We start from the raw sequence: 19,371 nt of genomic DNA, 5'->3' as shown, positions 1-19,371 counted from the left end.
GTCTCACCAGTGTGGAGTACAGCGGGAGAATTACTTCCTTAGATTTACACGAGATGCATCAGTTGATGCATGCCAGCGTGTTGTTTGCCCCGCTGACCACAGCATCGCACTGCCAGATCATGTTCGTGCAACGGTCAATCATTACCCCAGGTTCCTTTCAGCCGTGGTGCAAGTCAAGCTGTCACCTCTGAGCCTGTATGTATGTTGAGGGCTGTTTGCCCCCACATGGAGCACCGCACACTTGAAAGTGTTAAACTTCACCTGGTTCCAGTCCACCCAGCTCTGTATCCTGTCCAAGTCTGCCTGTATCAGCAACCTATCTTCTGGCGTGGCCACCCTGCCCCATAACTTGGTGTCATCCACAAACTTGGCCAGCGAGCTTTTCACCCCCACATCCAAATCATTGATAAAGATGTTGAAAAGCACTGGCCCAAGCACGAGCCTCTGAGGGACACCCCTGGCCACTTCTCACCAGCACGACACAGATCTGCTCATGAGGACTCTCCGAGTCCTACCGTGTAGCCAGTTTCCCACCCACTGAACCGTCAAGCAGCTGAGGCCATAATCTTCCAGTTTTCCCATGAGGATATCATGGGATACTAGATCAAAAGCCTTGTGGAAGTCTAGGTATATAACGTCTACCTTGTCTCCCATGTCCAGGTGGCGAGAGACCTGGTCGTAGAAGATGAGACTGGTAAGACAAGACGTACAAAGCCATGCTGACTGTCGTTCAGGACCTTACCTTCCATGAGTGTATCACACATGGATTCTTTAATGAGCTTTTCCACAATTTCCCCTGGGATAGAGGTTAGGCTGATTGCCCAGGTCCTCCCTCTTCCCCTTGAAGATGGGCACAATGTTGGCCCTCTTCCAATTCCCCTGTGCGCCACGAATTCTGAAAGAGTTTTGCCAGGGATCATGTGATGACCTCAGCCAGCTCCTTCTGCACTCTCGGGTGAAGTCTATCTCATCCTGCTGATTTATATATGTCCAGCTTTTCTAGTTAGTATTGCACCTGTTCAGCATCCTCAGCGGGAGGCTGTCAGTCGCAGCATGCCTGCTATGAGCCTTATCTTGCTTGATTTCCCGATGGTCCGGTGAAATACCGAAGCAAAGTGGGTATTCAGGAGTTCAGTTTTTTCCTGAATGCCGGTTAGCAGCTGTCCCGAGGTGTTAAGCAGGGGTCCCACACTTCCATTTGTTTTCCTTCTACTGCCTACATACCTTGCTCTTGACTTCCGTGGCTAACCTAAACCCAGTCACCGCAATGGCGTTCCTGATCATTTCCCTACAAGTGCTGGCCACTGAAGTACAGGCCTCCATCCCTAGCTTCCACTGTGCGTACACCTCTTTTTTTCTTTTTTAAGAGGACTGCAATGTCCCTATTAAGCCAGGAGGGCTTCCCAGCCCTCCTGCTACCTTTCCTCTTTGCAGGAACCTTTCGTCTAAAGCCAAGGCTGGAGCCTTTGACTGGGGAGTGACAATGCTCCTGCTGGGGTCAAAGCCGGAGGGTCTTGGCTAGAGGGTCTAGCCCCACTACGCAAGGTCAGACTCATCACTATATTTGGGGTCAGGAAGGAATTCTCCACCACGGTCAGACTGGTATGGGTTCTGCGGATGTTTGTCTTTTGTCTTCCTCTGTAGCAAGGGGCATGGCCCTCTACCCAGGAACTCTTGAGCATATACCGACAACATTTCATAGAAGCAAGACATTGGCTATTGTGGTTCCCCCTGCTTTACCTGTAGCAGGTTTAGATGTCAGGTCTGCACTGTGTCAGGGCTGAGAGCAGGCTTATGTAGTTTAGATTATGGTTGCATAGCATGGTTTGGACAGGGATGATCCTGCCTCAAGCAGCGGGTAGGACTAGATGCGACCTCTGGAGGTCCTTTCCAGCCCTGTTTCTCTATGATTCTACAATTCATTCATGGCAAATGAAATTAGATTAGAATAAAATGTGTGCAAATTATTATGGTATAACAGGGAGCTGGAGGCTCCTGTAATGAAACAGGATCAGACCAGTAGTAACGACCACTGGGTGAGTAAACAAGCAGACCCAAAGAGGTGGTGGAAGAGAAGAAGAAAGGAGTCACGATTAATTCATAATCAGAAAGACTAATACCTGGGGGCCAGGAAGTAACCGTCTGCAGGTGATAACAGGACGAGCGAGATAAGGACTTGCCTGGAAGAGGGGTGAACGCAAAGCAGAACAACACACAGTCAGGGGAGAGAGCCCTGCACAGGAACTGATCCCCCTCGTAAGGAGGGGGAAAGAGAGACAGTGTGCTGACGAATCCCGGGAGGGGATTGGTCTTTGGGAGCAGGACAGCGAGAAGCCCAGGGTTGTTACGTGGACAGGTTTCATTTGCCCTACTACACTGGCCAGTTTTACACTGGCTGTAGAGCTGCCTGACTTGGGGCTTTACAAATTAAAAACAACATACCTTCTTTCCCTTTGTGCCCTGAGGTAGGTGCACATTGTGTTAAGGTGGGAGCTAGATTTCCAGTTTGTCTTCTCACCAGAGGACCAGGAAGGGTTCAGCAAGGGGAGGTTTGGAGGTCCCAGTAGTGCCACAGAAACACGGAGAGGATTGAGTCTGCCAGGGCAGGCCCAAGCTGAAAAAATAGCCAGAAGAGGCAGGAACCAGGGCCATGGGTCCAGTGCCTGGAGGGACAGGACCTGAAGATATAAGGGCTTGAAGAAGCAAGAAATTAGACTTGGGGCCAAAAGCCCATTGGAATGACTGGCTATTGACACCTGCGAGGCATGGGCATGGCTATAGGAGCAGTCACAGGCCACAGATACAACCTTTAAAGCATTGACTGGTAAGAAGAAAAGAGTGGTAGGAGCTAGGCCACTGGGGTCCTGGGCAGCCTCCCAGCAATTATTTTAGAAAAAACAAAGGCATGGCAGGTGAGGGAGGGAGAAGGGCTCAGGGACCAGGTAGGCAGGAGTGGAGGACCAGAGGAGGGTACTAATACAATGCCCAAACTCATCCTGCTACATACAGTTTATTGTTGGAATACCTGCTCTGCTGATATTTTTACACACGAGGATCATAGTTGTAGCATTCCAAATACACCTGAGGCTTTAAGCTCAAAATGAGCTTGAAGCCTGAAACCCTGGTTCTGTTCATTATAGGTAGCACTGGAACAAGATCTTTCACTTTAATTCCTCAGGTAGCTTTGCATGCAAAGCGCACAGTCTCTCAAATTAAAAAAGCAAATACATATTTTCTTCTTCAATTATGCTTTTGCCAAAGAAGCAATAGATACCTGTAACAGTTGAGCATGCCACATTCTTAACTCTAAACTCCCCTAATAACTGCACAAGTAACTTTTAAGAATGATAAATTACATAATTATAAACCTGGACACGCTCTTCCAACTCTTCTATGCATAACTTTGCTATAGCGGCACACTGCACAAATGTTGATCTTTTGATGTTCCATAGTCTTTAAATTAAACAACTCCTCTTCCATTATACACTGCCTAAAATAGCAGATCTATTTTGCTTGCATCTTTATGAGACTATTTTAATGCATGATGAACACTAATTAGTGTGCAATAACCTTGAATGTTTAAGCCATGACTTCTACCACTATTTTTCTTAACTTCTAAGTTTTACCTTAATTAAAAATGGTGCTCACAAGCACCAAAGATGGGTTTGGCAGCATCATGCCAAGCAGTCACTGCATGAGACGATAACAGTATAATCCACTGAAATGTTAAGAGCACAAAAAGGAGAAGAAACCACCAAATCAGGGGTTGGTAGTCTACAACCCATGGACTAAATCCAACTCAATAAGAAGTCTGATGAGGCAAAGGAGATGAATGGCACAGAGCTGCACTGTACTCTTTGCTGTGAAGCCTGCTGCGCCACCATGCCTGCGCTTCCGTGTTGCAGAGGAGTCGGGAATCTGCAGCAAGGGAAGTGCAGACTGGTGGGGCAGAGCGAGTGCAGGCAGCTGGCTGCTTGGGGAGACGTGGGAGGGACAGACTTCTGGCCTATAGCCACTGTCAGGTCCCAAGCTCTAGTCCATACCTGCAAAAGGCTGCCAATCCCCCTATCCAAATCATGAACATGCACTCCTTTAATCCAATAAATATAATTTTGCAAATTAACTTTACTTAATAAAGGGCACTGTCATCAAAACGCCTCTTCCCCATTAAGAAGTTGAGAAAAACAACTTTAAATGAATACCAGAAAACCACTGAAAGCCTACATAAAATGCTCTGAAAATTTATGACTATATAACTAATGATAATGCAGAAACATTAAAAGTTATATGAACACTATAAACTCAATCCACTAGTTACAGTAAAAAAACCCAACCAGGAACAGAGCCAATCATCCAAACAGTAAATCTAAGCAACAAAAATCTCATTTCTGCCACCCAGTGCATCTATCCCCGAAATCTGATAAAAGTAACTCTTCTAGGATGGTCATCAAGTTTGAGCTATTTCATACTAAGCACTTGTCTACAAAAGGAGTCATCGCAGAGTACCCACTCCTTACTGCAGAGTAAGAGCCTTCACATATGGAATTAATCAAATATAGCTAAACTGCTTTTAATTCACACCCTGAACTAATCCACATCAACTTCCTGCTTACAAAAAGCCCTAAAAAGTCCTTTAAAGAGCAAACACAGGATTAATCAATTTTACTTCACATGACCAAGAAATCCAACACTGTATGATATACCGCTGTCCATAGGAAAACGTGCGTTTCTTCAGCTCTAAGCATGCAGGGAAATGAGATCATGGTGTTAACAGAATACTTAAAAGCTTTTAGGCAAGGTTTCAGTTTACAAAAGCACACCAAGCTGCATGCTGCCAGAGCCAGCTGATATCTGCTGAATCCTGCAAGGGCAGGACAGAAGTGGTTATGTGCACTCTCTTATGAAGCAGGGATCAACCTTTCCATCTGGAAATACAATGGGCTAGTCTCCAAAAAAGGCTGCCGCGTCGTCTCTCTGAGTTAGGGGGAAACTTGCCGGAGGCTACAATATGCTTGCAGTATCCGGGCTATGCAAGGGGACCCCACCTATGTCCCTGCTTGGCTTCTACTCTTTGGCAATAGCAGGATCACTTCCTCACTCAAGTTGGTTATTATTTCTCTTTTTTATTTCAAATTTGTAACCTTTCCTGTCACCGTGAAATGTAACCACTGTCCACCCTCGTTCTGGCATGCTGTAGGCAAACCTGAATTTCCTAATGGCAACCAGACTTCCCTTGCCCCAAGGCTGCCAAGTGTAATGCACGCTGATGTGATGGCAGTCAGAAGTTGTGTATTTGTACTGGAGCCAGGGAGCACGTACTCCTTCTGAGCCATAGGAATCCGATCTATAAGAACTATCTACAGACCTGCTAAGTAAATGAAAATCGAAGTCATCAAGCAATGTCATCATTTTTGGCACAGCATCAAATAGATCAGGCTTATTTTCAGAACGCTCTTGAGCGAAGACTCTTGAACTACATTAAACATAAATACTTAAGTCCTACCAGTTAGGTCATGGGATGCACAGCAAGATCCTCTCGAAAGGCTCAATGGTAAACCGCGTGTGCTCCAATGCTGCTAGTGGCCTTTTCTGGTCACTTCGCCATCTTTCAGTGCTAGAGAATTCAACCAACAACCCCCTTTGCTTCCCATAATTCCTGAACCTGACTCGAGATTCATTTCTTAAAGCCAAACCCAGTCTGGGCATTCTTCTAAAGACGGCAAAACAGAAGAGAAACATAATTTGAAAAATTAAGTCTCTCTGCAAAATTGTCATTTCAAAGAAAGCATGAGAAGAACATAAAAAAAGCAGACTTCAGGTAAACTGAGGTGTATTCTTCAAGTCTTTTTGTAGCTTTTCTTTTGTGGCAAGCAGAATGACAAAACCATAGTGGACCATAAACATATAAAGTAACCAAAGTATCTTCATACAAAAAAATGTAGAAGAAAGAGGAAAAAAGCAAGTCAGAACTTGGGAGTTACCTTGCTGGAATATTCTTTTTAAAAATGCAGTTACTGAACGTGTGTGTTGGGGAAGGGAGGGGCAAAAGCACTCAGCATGGGTTCCTGTTTTCATTCTAGGTACCTTAATTTCAGCCCGTTCTGCAGCGCCTTAATGATGGCCTGAAGTTTGCAAAATAACCAAAATCCCAGCTAGTTAAAAACAGAGGGGCTTATAAGCAATAAATCTCAGTTTCTCACTCAGCATATTATGTCAACTCTTCGGTAACAGTTTTATTTCACAACAGAAACAGCTATAATCAGGATCAGCGTACAGAAGGGTATGAAGCTCATCCTGGCCCAGATCTGGAGCACGGGGCTTGTTGTGGGCCAGATCCAGCTGTGTTGTGGGGCACAGCACAGATGGCAGCATGACCAGTGGGGACCAGCGCTCCCTCTACGCTGTGTGGCGTGCACGGCCACGCAGGCGCACGTGCTCGGCCACGCACACCACACAGCTGAGAGGGAACGCTGGTGGGGACAGAGGTGGGAGGGCAAGTGGCAGCGGGCCAAGAGGCTGCTGGGCAAGCAAGGCTGCGTCAGCATGGCCTACGCTCTCAAATCTTTCCGAACCTCTCGGAATAAATTCGGAGAGATTAACGGGTCTCCTGATTTGATTCGGATTCAGAGATTTGGCCACCAAATCAAACCAGGGACCGAAGCTTTCCATAGCCCTAATGTCCGCTAATGCTAAGCTTTGCATAGCCCTAATGTCCTAGGGCCCATAACCTCACATTTTGTGACAAGCTACTCCCTTTGGCCATGCCCCCACAACACCTTGGATCCTGCTGGTAGCTCTGCAGGCCGCATCCAGCTCGTAGGCTGTGTTCAATACTCTGGTGTAGAGTACTGGATTGCAACGTGTGTATGTGAATAGGAACTGGAACGAAACCAGTGGAAAGTACTGAAACAAATAATTACTGCTCAAGCACACGGTCAATTAAAAAGCAGGGGAGTCTACCCTGAGCTATGGGTTGTGTGTTGGGAAACCTGTAACCTCTGCACTGGACCCACTTCACTGTCTGGTATGACAAGGTTAAGTTAGGGCCTGCCGCTCCAATCTGCTCCTGTGTCTACCGACATTCCTGACAGCGGAAATCAACCCTCAGATAGCTCTGCTGTGCTAGGCTGATTGCCATGCTAACATAAGGTTGTTGGCAACAGCCAGAAAAACTCAAGATTGTAATCTGGCATTGCATAAATAAAACACCAGGAAACGGAACAAAAATGAAGCGGGCTCTACTGCCTGTCGTGTCAGAAACATCACGTGTTCATCTTTCTAACAAAGAAAGAAACCCATTGCTGGGGTGTATAACCAAAACACCAGTCCAAACGCCTGGAGGAGGGAACCAAGCCCCTGAATTTAAATACTGTATGTCATTCAGGCCTCATTTTGCAAGTCAGAATGAAAGACATGATAAAATATGGAATAGGTGTTTGCTGCAGCTATATTCTATGAAAACTTACATCTTTAGTAACTTTCCAAGAAAATTAATGCTGCCACTGAATCCCAAATGATTCACTCCATACAGTAGACTTCCAGAGCTCAGTGACAGAGTGCCGGCGTGGTGCTCGGATGCAGGCAGGAAGCTAATGAAACCACCGTTTTCAGAGAGGGCAAATATCTCTTTTCTCAAACTCCACGGACCAAAAAGGTTCCACGTAACAATGCATTCATGCCATTAAATGAATGAGTTAATTTTAGTCATTCATGTAGAAAGCTGGCGAACTGGATGCTGAAATTATAATTTATTTTTCACCTAATACATTTGTATTCTCCTTCCAACAACTGTTTATCAATATTACGGTTTACCATATTTTGAGAGGTTAGCTCTCCAGAGGTTTCCAGTATCTGAGACAAACCTAAGTGCATGATAAAGAAGAGACACAGAATCAGAGTGCACTTATTATCCTTCCCCATCCCGCACCTGTGGGGAATGGTCAATAATGAGGAGGTATCACCGATACAGAGTGGTCTGGACTAATTTGGAGCTAGATGCAAGCAAATAACAACATGCTACAACGTGATTAAATTTGAGGCCATCCAGCTAGGAACACAGAACATGGGCCATGTTTGCAAATGAGTGATTGTCTTCTGGGAAGCAATGACTTTAAAAAGGACTCGGGCATCCTGGCTGATAGCTGGCTGAACGGGAGCTCCCAGCGTGATGCCATGGCTAAAGTTTTAAAATGTGATGCTTCGATGTATAAATGGGAGAATGTCATGTAGAAAGAGAGCTTATTTTACCACTGTATTTGGTACTGCTAGATTGGAAAAAACGCGCCAGTCGGAAGCAGGTCAGTAGGTTTAGGTCAAAAGGGAAGGATACAGAGGACTTGACCACAATATGGAAGAATCAACATGGGAAGAAGAAATGACAATAGAAAGGTCTTTCATTCAGCAAAAAAGGTTTAAAGATCCAATGGCTGATAGAGACAAAGCTAGGCCAATTCAGATATGAAGAAAAGTGCACATTTTCAAAACAGATGGGTAATCAATCATTTGAGCATCCTATCAACAGCTAGGACGAATTCTTCACAGCTGGAAACTTTCAAATCAAGACAGATTTTCTAACAGCTGCATCTTCAAGCCGGACTTCACCAAGGGAAGTCCCATGGCCTGCGTCACAGGACATCAGACTAGAACATAATGGTCTTTCCTGGCCTATAAATGTAAAGCTACAACTGGGAAGGAGTGAGGAAGCAAGGACCAGGTGCTGGAAGTCATCACGAAGGGCCGTGCATCCCCCTTGGTAACAGCAAGTTAGTCTTGAAAGGCAGCTCTGCTGGGGAAAGTGCAAGAAATGGAGAACGGTTCTTAGACCCGAGGCGGCAGCGAGGCACCAGAGCTTCCCCCCGGGACAGCGACAGAGCTGACCGAGCACTGCTGAACGGCTGCCATGGCACTTCCAAGGCTGAAGAAGACCATCCATTTTCTCCCCACACTATAAAAGTAACAAGCACCACTCAGAATTTTCAACTGTATTTCCCTCTATTATTTTGAATTAATATATTCAAATCCATCGCCAAAATAATTGCTGCCAATGAACTTGAGCTGACAGAAAATGTTGTTTAATTAAAGTGAATTTTCTGCTTGGATTAAGGGAGGCAGCTGCTCTGGAATGAAATATTTGGAAAACTTCTTCCTTCTTCATGCCAATCCCTACTGTGTCCCTCAATCAGCTCTGCTAAGCAACTGCTGATTCATTATATGTTACTCTACAGATTTATATTTTAAGGGTAAAACTTAAATTTTATAAGCAAATTGAATGAATCTTCTAGACACTATTTTCTTAACTGTCCAAAGGCAAAAATGCAGGGTTACGAATGGGAAGGACAGACGAGAAAGGAAGCAGTGCCAGCCATGGGCAGCCAGTAGAAAACAGAAAATCAGACATAGATTGTTACGTTCACAGGTTGTCAGGGGCCGGAAGGGACCTCGGCAGACCATCGGGTCCAGCCCCTGCACCAGGCAGGAAAGACAGCTCCAGCTGCGGTCTCACCAGTGCTGAGCAGAGCGGAAGAATCACCTCCTTGGCTTTGCTGGAGATGCATCGATTGATGCACGCCAGAGTATTGCTTGCCCTACTGGCTTGCACTGTCGGCTCACATTCATACTGTGGTCTATTCTTACCCCCAGGCCCCTTTCATTCGTGGTGCTGGTCAGTTTGGCGTCGCCACGCCTGGAGGGGCGCTGGGGGCTAGTAAGACATTCCAACACTTGTAAGGTTTCCTCAGACAGCCTTTATCTAACACAGAAGTCCCTGAAAAGCATTCATGATTTTTTACCAGAAGCAGCACAAAATTGCCTTGCCACCCTGGAACAGGGAACCCTAGCCCTGTTTCTAAGAGACAGGGTGGTCCCTTTGAATCCAGAACCTTCCAGTCACGGCCGGCCGGTCAAGTAGGGGTTCAGGCTCAAGCCCTGCCAGCCGGTCAGGCGACAGGAAGAGGAAGGCCAGGATCCTACAAATGGCGAGTGGAGAAGGCCAGAGGGGCAGCAGAGAGGGGGACTCCCAGTGACCGCAGCGCCGCAGCCACCCGCAGTCGCAGTCTCTGCTGGAAGAACACGCCACTTGGTGAGCCAGAAGCATGATCATCCAGAGTAAGCAGGCATGTTGCCTCTCTTGTTTCTGTATTATCCTTTTTCCAGTCTAAGGCCATAGAAACCTATGTTTTGCATTGGATGTTAATACCCAGAGGATCAGGCTGAGGCTATTTGGGGAGGAGGCCTCATTGGGGGCCCACTGCAGTGTGGGGACCCCAGTGCCACAGGGGGCGCAGTATTCGGGGGTGAGCGGACCCCCGTGCCAGAGAGGGCGCAGTATTTGGGGGTGAGCGGACCCCCGTGCCAGAGAGGGCGCAGTATTCGGGGGTGAGTGGACCCCCGTGCCAGAGAGGGCGCAGTATTCGGGGGTGAGCGGACCCCCGTGCCAGAGAGGGCGCAGTATTCGGGGGTGAGCGGACCCCCGTGCCAGAGGGGGTGCAGTATTTGGGGGTGAGCGGACCCCAGTGCCAGAGAGGGCGCAGTATTCGGGGGTGAGCGGACCCCAGTGCCAGAGGGGGTGCAGTACTTGGGGGTGAGCGGACCCCTGTGCCAGAGAGGGCGCAGTGTTTGGGGGTAAGCAGACCCCCGTGCCAGAGAGGGTGCAGTATTCGGGGGTGAGCGGACCCCAGTGCCAGAGAGGGCGCAGTATTCGGGGGTGAGCGGACCCCAGTGCCAGAGAGGGCGCAGTATTCGGGGGTGAGCGGACCCCCGTGCCAGAGAGGGCGCAGTATTCGGGGGTGAGCGGACCCCCGTGCCAGAGAGGGCGCAGTATTCGGGGGTGAGCAGACCCCAGTGCCAGAGAGGGCGCAGTACTTGGGGGTGAGCGGACCCCCGTGCCAGAGAGGGTGCAGTATTCGGGGGTGAGCGGACCCCCGTGCCAGAGAGGGTGCAGTATTCGGGGGTGAGCGGACCCCCGTGCCAGAGAGGGTGCAGTATTCGGGGGTGAGCGGACCCCAGTGCCAGAGAGGGCGCAGTATTCGGGGGTGAGCGGACCCCAGTGCCAGAGGGGGTGCAGTACTTGGGGGTGAGCAGACCCCCGTGCCAGAGAGGGCACAGTATTTGGGGGTAAGCAGACCCCTGTGCCAGAGAGGGCGCAGTATTCGGGGGTGAGCGGACCCCCGTGCCAGAGAGGGTGCAGTATTCGGGGGTGAGCGGACCCCCGTGCCAGAGAGGGTGCAGTATTCGGGGGTGAGCGGACCCCAATGCCAGAGAGGGCACAGTATTTGGGGGTGAGCGGACCCCAGTGCCAGAAAGGGCACAGTATTTGGGGGTAAGCAGACCCCCATGCCAGAGAGGGTGCAGTATTCAGGGGTGAGCAGACCCCCATGCCAGAGAGGGTGCAGTATTCAGGGGTGAGCAGACCCCCATGCCAGAGAGGGCGCAGTATTTGGGGGTAAGCAGACCCCTGTGCCAGAGAGGGCGCAGTATTCGGGGGTGAGCGGACCCCCGTGCCAGAGAGGGCGCAGTATTCGGGGGTGAGCGGACCCCCGTGCCAGAGAGGGCGCAGTATTCGGGGGTGAGCGGACCCCCGTGCCAGAGAGGGCGCAGTATTTGGCGGTGAGCGGACCCCAGTGCCAGAAAGGGCACAGTATTTGGGGGTAAGCAGACCCCCATGCCAGAGAGGGTGCAGTATTCAGGGGTGAGCAGACCCCCATGCCAGAGAGGGCGCAGTATTTGGGGGTAAGCAGACCCCTGTGCCAGAGAGGGCGCAGTATTCGGGGGTGAGCGGACCCCCGTGCCAGAGAGGGTGCAGTATTCGGGGGTGAGCGGACCCCAATGCCAGAGAGGGCACAGTATTTGGGGGTGAGCGGACCCCAGTGCCAGAAAGGGCACAGTATTTGGGGGTAAGCAGACCCCCATGCCAGAGAGGGTGCAGTATTCAGGGGTGAGCAGACCCCCGTGCGAGAGGGGGTGCAGTACTTGGGGGTGAACAGACCTCAGTGCCAGAGAGGGCGCTGGAGCCCAACTGAGTCTTTGAGAGCTACAGCCTTGGAGTCAAGCCCTGATTAGTGGGTTTTTGACTGACACGTCTAGCTAGAGAGAGAAGGGGCAAGCCCACAGTGGCCGAGACCCCAGCATAAAGAGGAATTTATGAATACCACCTGCGAGGCTTGGGCTGCAGGGTAGGGGGGGAACAGAGCCGCAGATAGTGCCCCCTGGCATCGGGGCAAGAAATGGGCAGTCTCCCGCTTAATTAACAACTATTAATTAATTAACATCAAGGCATGGCAGACAAGAAGGCAGGTGGTTGGCCCAGAAACAGGAGGACAGGCCGAAGGCAAATTCAGCCCCGAGAAGACCCCCCTGTTACACAACCCTCTGCCATTTAAATTGGCAACAAAAAACAAGTACTATTTGATTAAATTAATATAAAACTGAATAAACTAAGACAAAACTGGATAAAACTAAGATAAATTTGGGCAAGCAGGAATTTGATTCAATAATCCAATATTGATAAATTCCTCCCTAAAAATAAGAGATAAAGAGTCTAATTGGTTTTAAGCAAATGCTCTTGATTTTTATTAGTTAGTAGTCTAAAGAGATGATACTCTGATGTAAAACTGCCTTTTCTGAAAATGTGGCACTGTTGCAACTGAATCCCTGAGGTTACTGAAAGGAAATATAGACCAGGTAGAAGTACTGTAAGGTAGATCAATGGCTCCATTTCCAGTTGGAGGACGACAGTTTATATTCATGCTCTTTAATTAACATGCCATGACAAATGATGAGCCATTAGGAGGTTTAAAATGCACATTTATATCTAGTGATATCACAGATGCAGAATTATGATTTTTCTTAATCCTAATATGCAACTGAATCAGGCTGAATGAAATGGGTTATGTAGCAACTGATTCCAAAAAAATGTGTATTTACATAATATCAAAAGGAAGTTTTGATTTTCAAAATACTCTCCCTTCTATTATTTAAGGACTTACCATGTTATACAGAAAGTATGAAAACGTAAGCAGCACTAATAGTATTAAACACATTTCTTAATCAACAGTTCACATATTTAAATTAACTTACAGCATCTGCAGCAATTGCTGAAAAGTTACTTAAGGAAAAAAAACAGCAGTAAAATTATAGATGTTTTCTTCCCTTGAAAGTGAACCAGGAAGATGAAGATCACCAAAGCCTGGTAAAGTACAATATGGGTGCTTAATGCATAAGTAATGAAAACGTCCTTTTCAGGTACATTTAATTTACTGCAAATCTAATTACACAATATTACTGATCTATTGGAAAGTCTGGAAGTTTGCATTTTGTTCAATTCATTAATGAATAAATGGAGGCCATAAAAACTTGGATGTAGAATTCAAGATGACAGGAGTGTGCGGGAGTGGGGCAGGGAGGGAAGAGGAATGAATATTGTAGAAATCTGATGACATTTGGAGACGCTTTCTTACCTAACGTATAAGGATCTCTTCTGGCTGGTTCGTAGAGATCCGGATCCTGAGCTAATGCTACTGTTCATCATCTGCTCCCGTAAATCATGTATTTTAGCTTCAAAACGACTGTATTCTGAAACAGAGGAAGAAAACACAGGACCGTTTACTACCCCCAAAATTTAGTAATTTTGTTGCTGGATGACATGCTGAGGCTTGAAAAAAAACTTTAAAAGAAATTAACTTTAATGTAAGAGAACAACCCAATTAAAATGTTACTTTAACTGATTTGGAATTGGTGCTATTAAAAGGCTGTACTTTACTACATGTTCTTGCATTAGTGCAAATATAAAAATAGGTAAATATTTTCAAAGGAGAAAAAAATGAAATTCAATTTTATTATGAATCAATTTAATAAACTTCAGAAAATTTAATTAAAAAACTCAGAAATAAGGCAAATAAATATACTTAAATATTTATTTCACTAGAGATTACAAGCGTGATTTCAATCTATAATAATTTACTATAAACACGAAATTTTGCTGCAAAGGTAATAAAATAATAAACACGTTCCATTTAACTTTTTGTATTAACAAAAGGAACCAATTAATTAATCCAGATAGTTTATCAATAGTGCCGAATGAAGATTTTTTAAACCCAATCTAAGGTCACTAAGGCTTTCCTCGGCAATCAGGGAAGCTCTGAAATTATATCAGCATTGGACAGGTATTTCATAGCATTATAATATCCTTGATCATTCAAAAGCACTGAGCAGTAGAAATCGGCATTAGAAAGGAAAACATTCATTCCTGAAGTAATGAATGGGGGGGAAGAATTACAAGGCAGGGAGAAAAAATAATCTTTAAGGACTTCTGTTCAAAATTCTGGTCGATATGTAATCTCTTTTAGAAAATAAAACTCCATTTACACAATTATGTGCAATGCTAAATCCCGATACAGTATAAAAGGATTGTGATCTAAAGCAGCTGTTACTAGACTTGCTGCATGCACTTAATTTTAGTTACAAAAACAGTCTAACAGCAGACCCCTCTTCATTACAGACATTTTCTGAAGTGCTTTACTTACGTGTTATTAATAGAAAATGTCCAGTCAAAACAAATCAATTTTTCTTTCAGCTGACTGGTTTGGACTTCAGCATTTCCAGATCCACATCTAAAACCTTTCTAATAAAAGAAGTGCTCTACGACCACCACACCAAGACACCTTTCCTGAAAGTCCATGTGACTTGAGATTAAAACAAGACTATACCGAGAGCTGGCTGCAGCGTCTGGCCGGCAGTCACAGAACGGAGTATTTTTTCTTTACTCCCTAACCCCTGCTCCGCTCCCCGCCTCCACCCCCCTCAAGGAAATCAGATTTGCTCAGAGACATGCAAGTGAAAAAAGAGATCTTACTAAATTAAAGACAAGCAGCCCCACCCCCCAAAACTCTGAGCTTTTCTCTTTACTAGAGCACAAAGTTCCTCCAACAATAATGTGAATGCCACATTACCAATCTCATCATACTCTTACAGGATTTTTAGGCTCATTCACCTTCACAAAAATGCAAAAATAAATTATCAAGATTTTTAGTGTATCCAGAGGCAGGAGGAAAAACACTTGAAATGAAACGATATACAATACATTACAAGAGAAAATTCTATGAGCCAAGCTTTTTCTGTGGCACATTTCTTTTCTATCTGTTTAATTAGCTGTAAACTGAACACGGTAACCTTAATTAACGATTACAGCCAAGACAAATGGGTTTCTATATTACTGTGACACTGATCCTTAGAGAGAGAGAAGTACAGGGTCTTTTTTCAGAGGGGTGCAGGCGCCAACCCTTGTCTGGGAGCAGAAGTACTTCTGCAGAATCCTAACGAACAAGTTGGTACAGTCATGGAGAAAGGAACAAAAATGGCAACTGAACTAATAGTCACACAATCTCTTAAAGGTGTGGCAGTCAGTAAATGTACGTAAGCAATGACAACTTTACGTGACTAGGTAAAAGCCCATGTAAAAGTGCAGTACCACCTGTTCACAACTCAGAAAGCCCGCTACAGGTCCCAATGCCTTTAGCACTCTGGATTCCTATTCGAAAACTCCGGGTTTATCTTGTGAATCACATCTGCACACTTAAGTGCTAACACTGCATGGCACCCTTGAAAGGATCCGAAGGCACCCGGCCTGAGACTCACTTAAGTAAGCCATATGAACAGCGCCCCCTCCACGGTTTGTCAACAGGGTTTGAACTTTAGACCAGCGATTCTCCCCGGCGTGCCGAGAGATCCTTCCCAGGCTCCTTCCTGCACAGTGCTGTGCAATATTAGCACTATTAGGTAGCAAACACCTACACACAATTCAAAAGCTAAACCCAGAGGTTTCAAACAGGAATCCAGAGAGTCACAGACGTGCTGCCTGCTGTGGTCTTTCCGAGTTCTTTGCAAAAACAGAATTGCTCTGTTATTTTTCCATAGTCAAAAAATAAGTGAAAAACTCAGAGGGGGCATTTTATGAGGGGTGCCTTCAATCTAACAAGGTTGAGAGCCACTGATTTAGACCCTCAGCACAGCACAGACCTCTGACAGCAGTACCAGACTGGGACTTCATATGCAAGTCTGCTACTGGGGAAAAAAAAAAGGAAAGACCAGTCTTTATTTCTCTCTCTGCATCTCTGCCCATGTGGATCCTATTTCTCGTGCTGAGCTGACAGTTCCCAGATCAAACAGGAACAGGAACTAAGTCGTCTTAACCATGGCGAACTAAATAACGAAACATACGGAGAAGTATCCAAAATGCAAATCCTCCCCTCCAAACACCGGCAGCAGTATTTGCGACGCCTAGCTGAGATATGGGACCACTTTTTTCAGTTGTTTCCTATGAGCTGGGTCCCTGAAAGGACATGGGGAAGAGGGGTGGCTGTGTGGGGCAAGGATGGGAACTATACGGCATAGCCTGTGGTATCTACTGGTTGGAGGAAGTCCAATCTCCCGGCCTGGAAAGATGGGGGAGAGAAAAGGAGGGTCTGTTGGCTCTCAACAAGATGCCAAACCTTTTGTTTGCACAGTAATGATGAATGGGCTGCCGAGAAAGAGAAGAAATGGCGAGGTGTTGTTCTGCAAGAAGCAAGACTTCATCACTACCGAGTAGTCAGCAGGTCTCTGCTCTGGCTAGGAGGAAAATCTGACAACTGGCCAAAATGTTTCCTCCTAGTAACAGGTGCACAGACTCTCAGTGCTCGTGCCAATCCTCTGAGAGGTGGGAGGCCTCCTGCATTTGGGAATTACATAGAAATGACACTTCTTAAATAAGATTTGATTTTCTGTAGTAATTTTGATTTCTTTGGGGATTCCTTGAGACTGATAGAGGAGAAGGCACCTTAAATCTAAAAGTGGTACAAACTGCTCAGTGGTATGTTCAGAGATTGCCAGTATCGAGGGGCTCGTTCTGTTCAGGTGCTGAGCTCAGGACCGAGCTTCTGGTGTAGAGGCCGATGACAGGGACTTCAACCCAGAGGCCAGCAGCAGGACAGCTAATCCTCTTACTGAACTCGGCACAGGTCCGGTGCCAAGACCGTCAGTGGCAACGAGGCGTCTCAGCTGGTAACAGGGTGTCGTGTCTGAGCAGACTTAGCTCCAGTCAGGAGTAGCTGAGGCAGGGCCAGCCTCTCTAGTCTTACGGTTTAGAAGTGTAAGAGCATCTGGTACATTGATTCAACCGCCTTGATCTCCCATCCAGGACAGCACAGATGCCATCCCTAGCCTCCGAGTGCTGCCCAGTTTATCCCAATGGAGTTTTGGCGCTGGTTAGAGAGATTTTAATTCTTCTGTAAGAAGACTGGCAGTTTATAAAACTCTCAAATAAGAAATGGAAAAATAATGTAGTAAAGATTTCAACTTTAATCTGTGTGCAAGGTCAGGCCACAGAGGAAAACAATGCGCCATTTGAATATTAAACCACTGGAAAGAACTTGGCAGACGAGGTTCTTTAGGTAGATATCATATCTTTTATTAGACCAACTAAATAGTTGGAAAAATTGTTCTTTGCAGGTTTTTTGGGTACAAACACCCTTCTTCAGGTGCAGGGGGATGTTTCTTTGTGCTCTCTCCTGGGAACACCCTACAAGATGAATGCCCCTGCAGTGAGGCAGGGGCAGGTGCTGCCCAGCAGTGCTCCCTCTAAGCTGCACAGCCGTGCAGGTGCACTCGTGCTGCGCTGCCAGGTGCGTCTGCGTGGCTGCGCACGCCGCACAGCTTAGAGGGAACACTGCTGTCCAGGTGGGGCGGGCAAGGATGGGGGCGGCTCCTGCCGCTGCTTGCACCCTGGGAGGGGCGGCATGTGCCCCCAGATCTGCGCAGGGCAGGGCAGGGCAGGGCAGGGCGGGGCAGGCCGGGCCACAGCCGGGGATGGGCTCGGAGCTGGCGCCAGTGACACTGGGACGATGCTGCATGCATCCCAAATTCTGCCACCGCTCCGCTCCCAGCGCCACCACTGCCGGCTGCAGCCCCGGCTCTTCCCAGGGCACGGGTGGAGACAGGGTGTTGATCCGGGGCTGCGGCTGGCGGCACTGGGAGCAGAGCGGCGGTGAAGTCTGGGGTGGATGCAGCATCCTCTCAGTGCTGCTGGTGCCCACTCCGAGACCAGCCCCCACCGACAAGAGTCTTGCCCAGGCCCGGCTGCAGCCGCCTTGCCCCACCCCACCCCACCCCACGCAGATCCAGGGGCATATGCCCCCCCCCGCAAGCAGCAGTGGGAGCTGCCTCCCCCACGAGCCACGGCTCCGCCCCCCCCTGCCTGCCCTGCCTAGGCAGTGCCTGCCCCTGCCTCCTCCCTCACCGCAGGGGTGCTGATCTTCTCCCCCCATGTCCCTTCCCTTCCCCTCTCCCCCTTTCCCTTCCACCGCACCCGACTTACCAGCTGCAAGCAGCTGTATCAGAAATCGGATCGGTATCAGCTGATGCGCCTCCTTAAATCTCAGCTATCAGTATTGGCCCCAAAAATCTCTATCGGTGCACCCCGAGTCTATGTGGGATGTATTTTTGTAAACACCCTCAACCAAGTACTGTTCCTGACCCCTGACAAGCCCCAGCCTACCTTGAGGTAAGCAGGGGCCCGTGGCGGGAGGGACTCAGGAGGATCATGCTCCCCACCCCCCGGCTCCTACTTGGCCCAGCCCCGCCAGGGAGCCACGCAACCGGAGCCGCACAAATAGGCGCGCTTCTGGGCCCGGCGCGTGAGTTCGTGTGGGAGTTGGTGCAGGAGGGCCTGAGACCCTGCCAGCGAGCCCCCAGGGAAGGTAGTCACAGCCGCAGCCGGACTACCACCAGTACGGTGCGGATGGGCACACGCCGCACCCTGAGGATCCCCTCCGAGTCTGTGGCCTCCCTCTGGCACTTTTGAGGCCTCCACCCGGACGGACCCGTGGTCCTGGGCTCCACACGAACGGAGCCCCTGGCTCTGGGCTGTGGGGGCTGCCTGGCACAAGTCCAGGCACATGGGACTGGGAGCATGGCCACCTCCCCTTGGGAGTCTCTGAGGCACCCGATAGAGGAGCTCCAGACCGCAGTCCAGAGACTGCGTGCCACCAGGGATGGCACGCAGGAGATCGACTCCTACTGCCAGGCCCTTCACCCCATGAAAGCTAAGGGTCGACCAAGGTCACCTTCCAGGACAAGGGAGGACCCGAGGATCTCGTACACTGTGCCAGCCAGGGCACCAGGGTCCCTCCCCTCTGGAGCGCTGCAACAGGTACGAACCTCTTGCAGCCCCAGTAGAGCCTGCAGAGCTGCCAGCTCCTGCAGCAGAGGGAAGTTCACCAACACCTACCGCCCCTGCTCTCCCTACGACAAAATGCAGAGCGGTCATTGTGGGAGACGCCCTCCTGAGGGGGACTGAATGAGCACTCTGCCACCCCGACCCTTTAGCCTGGGAGGTCTGCT

The 19,371-nt window shown here is 48.2% G+C and overlaps 1 protein-coding gene across 14 annotated transcripts in view; it reads right to left on the bottom strand.

Moving 5' to 3' along the window:
* DLG1 (discs large MAGUK scaffold protein 1) overlaps positions 1-19,371 on the bottom strand; it is a 289,256-nt gene that overhangs the window by 37,536 nt on the left and 232,349 nt on the right. For all 14 annotated transcript variants that reach the window (XM_059731291.1, XM_059731292.1, XM_059731283.1 and 11 more), the window contains one exon: positions 13,455-13,569. In XM_059731291.1, coding sequence (XP_059587274.1) covers positions 13,455-13,569 — 115 coding nt within the window. The remainder of the gene's footprint in view (positions 1-13,454; positions 13,570-19,371) is intronic.

The sequence above is a fragment of the Alligator mississippiensis genome, chromosome 7 (assembly GCF_030867095.1).
Source record: "Alligator mississippiensis isolate rAllMis1 chromosome 7, rAllMis1, whole genome shotgun sequence".
Classification (NCBI taxonomy): domain Eukaryota; kingdom Metazoa; phylum Chordata; order Crocodylia; family Alligatoridae; genus Alligator; species Alligator mississippiensis.
Note: the sequence above shows the minus strand (reverse complement) of the source record. Positions and strands in the feature narration are given on the sequence as shown.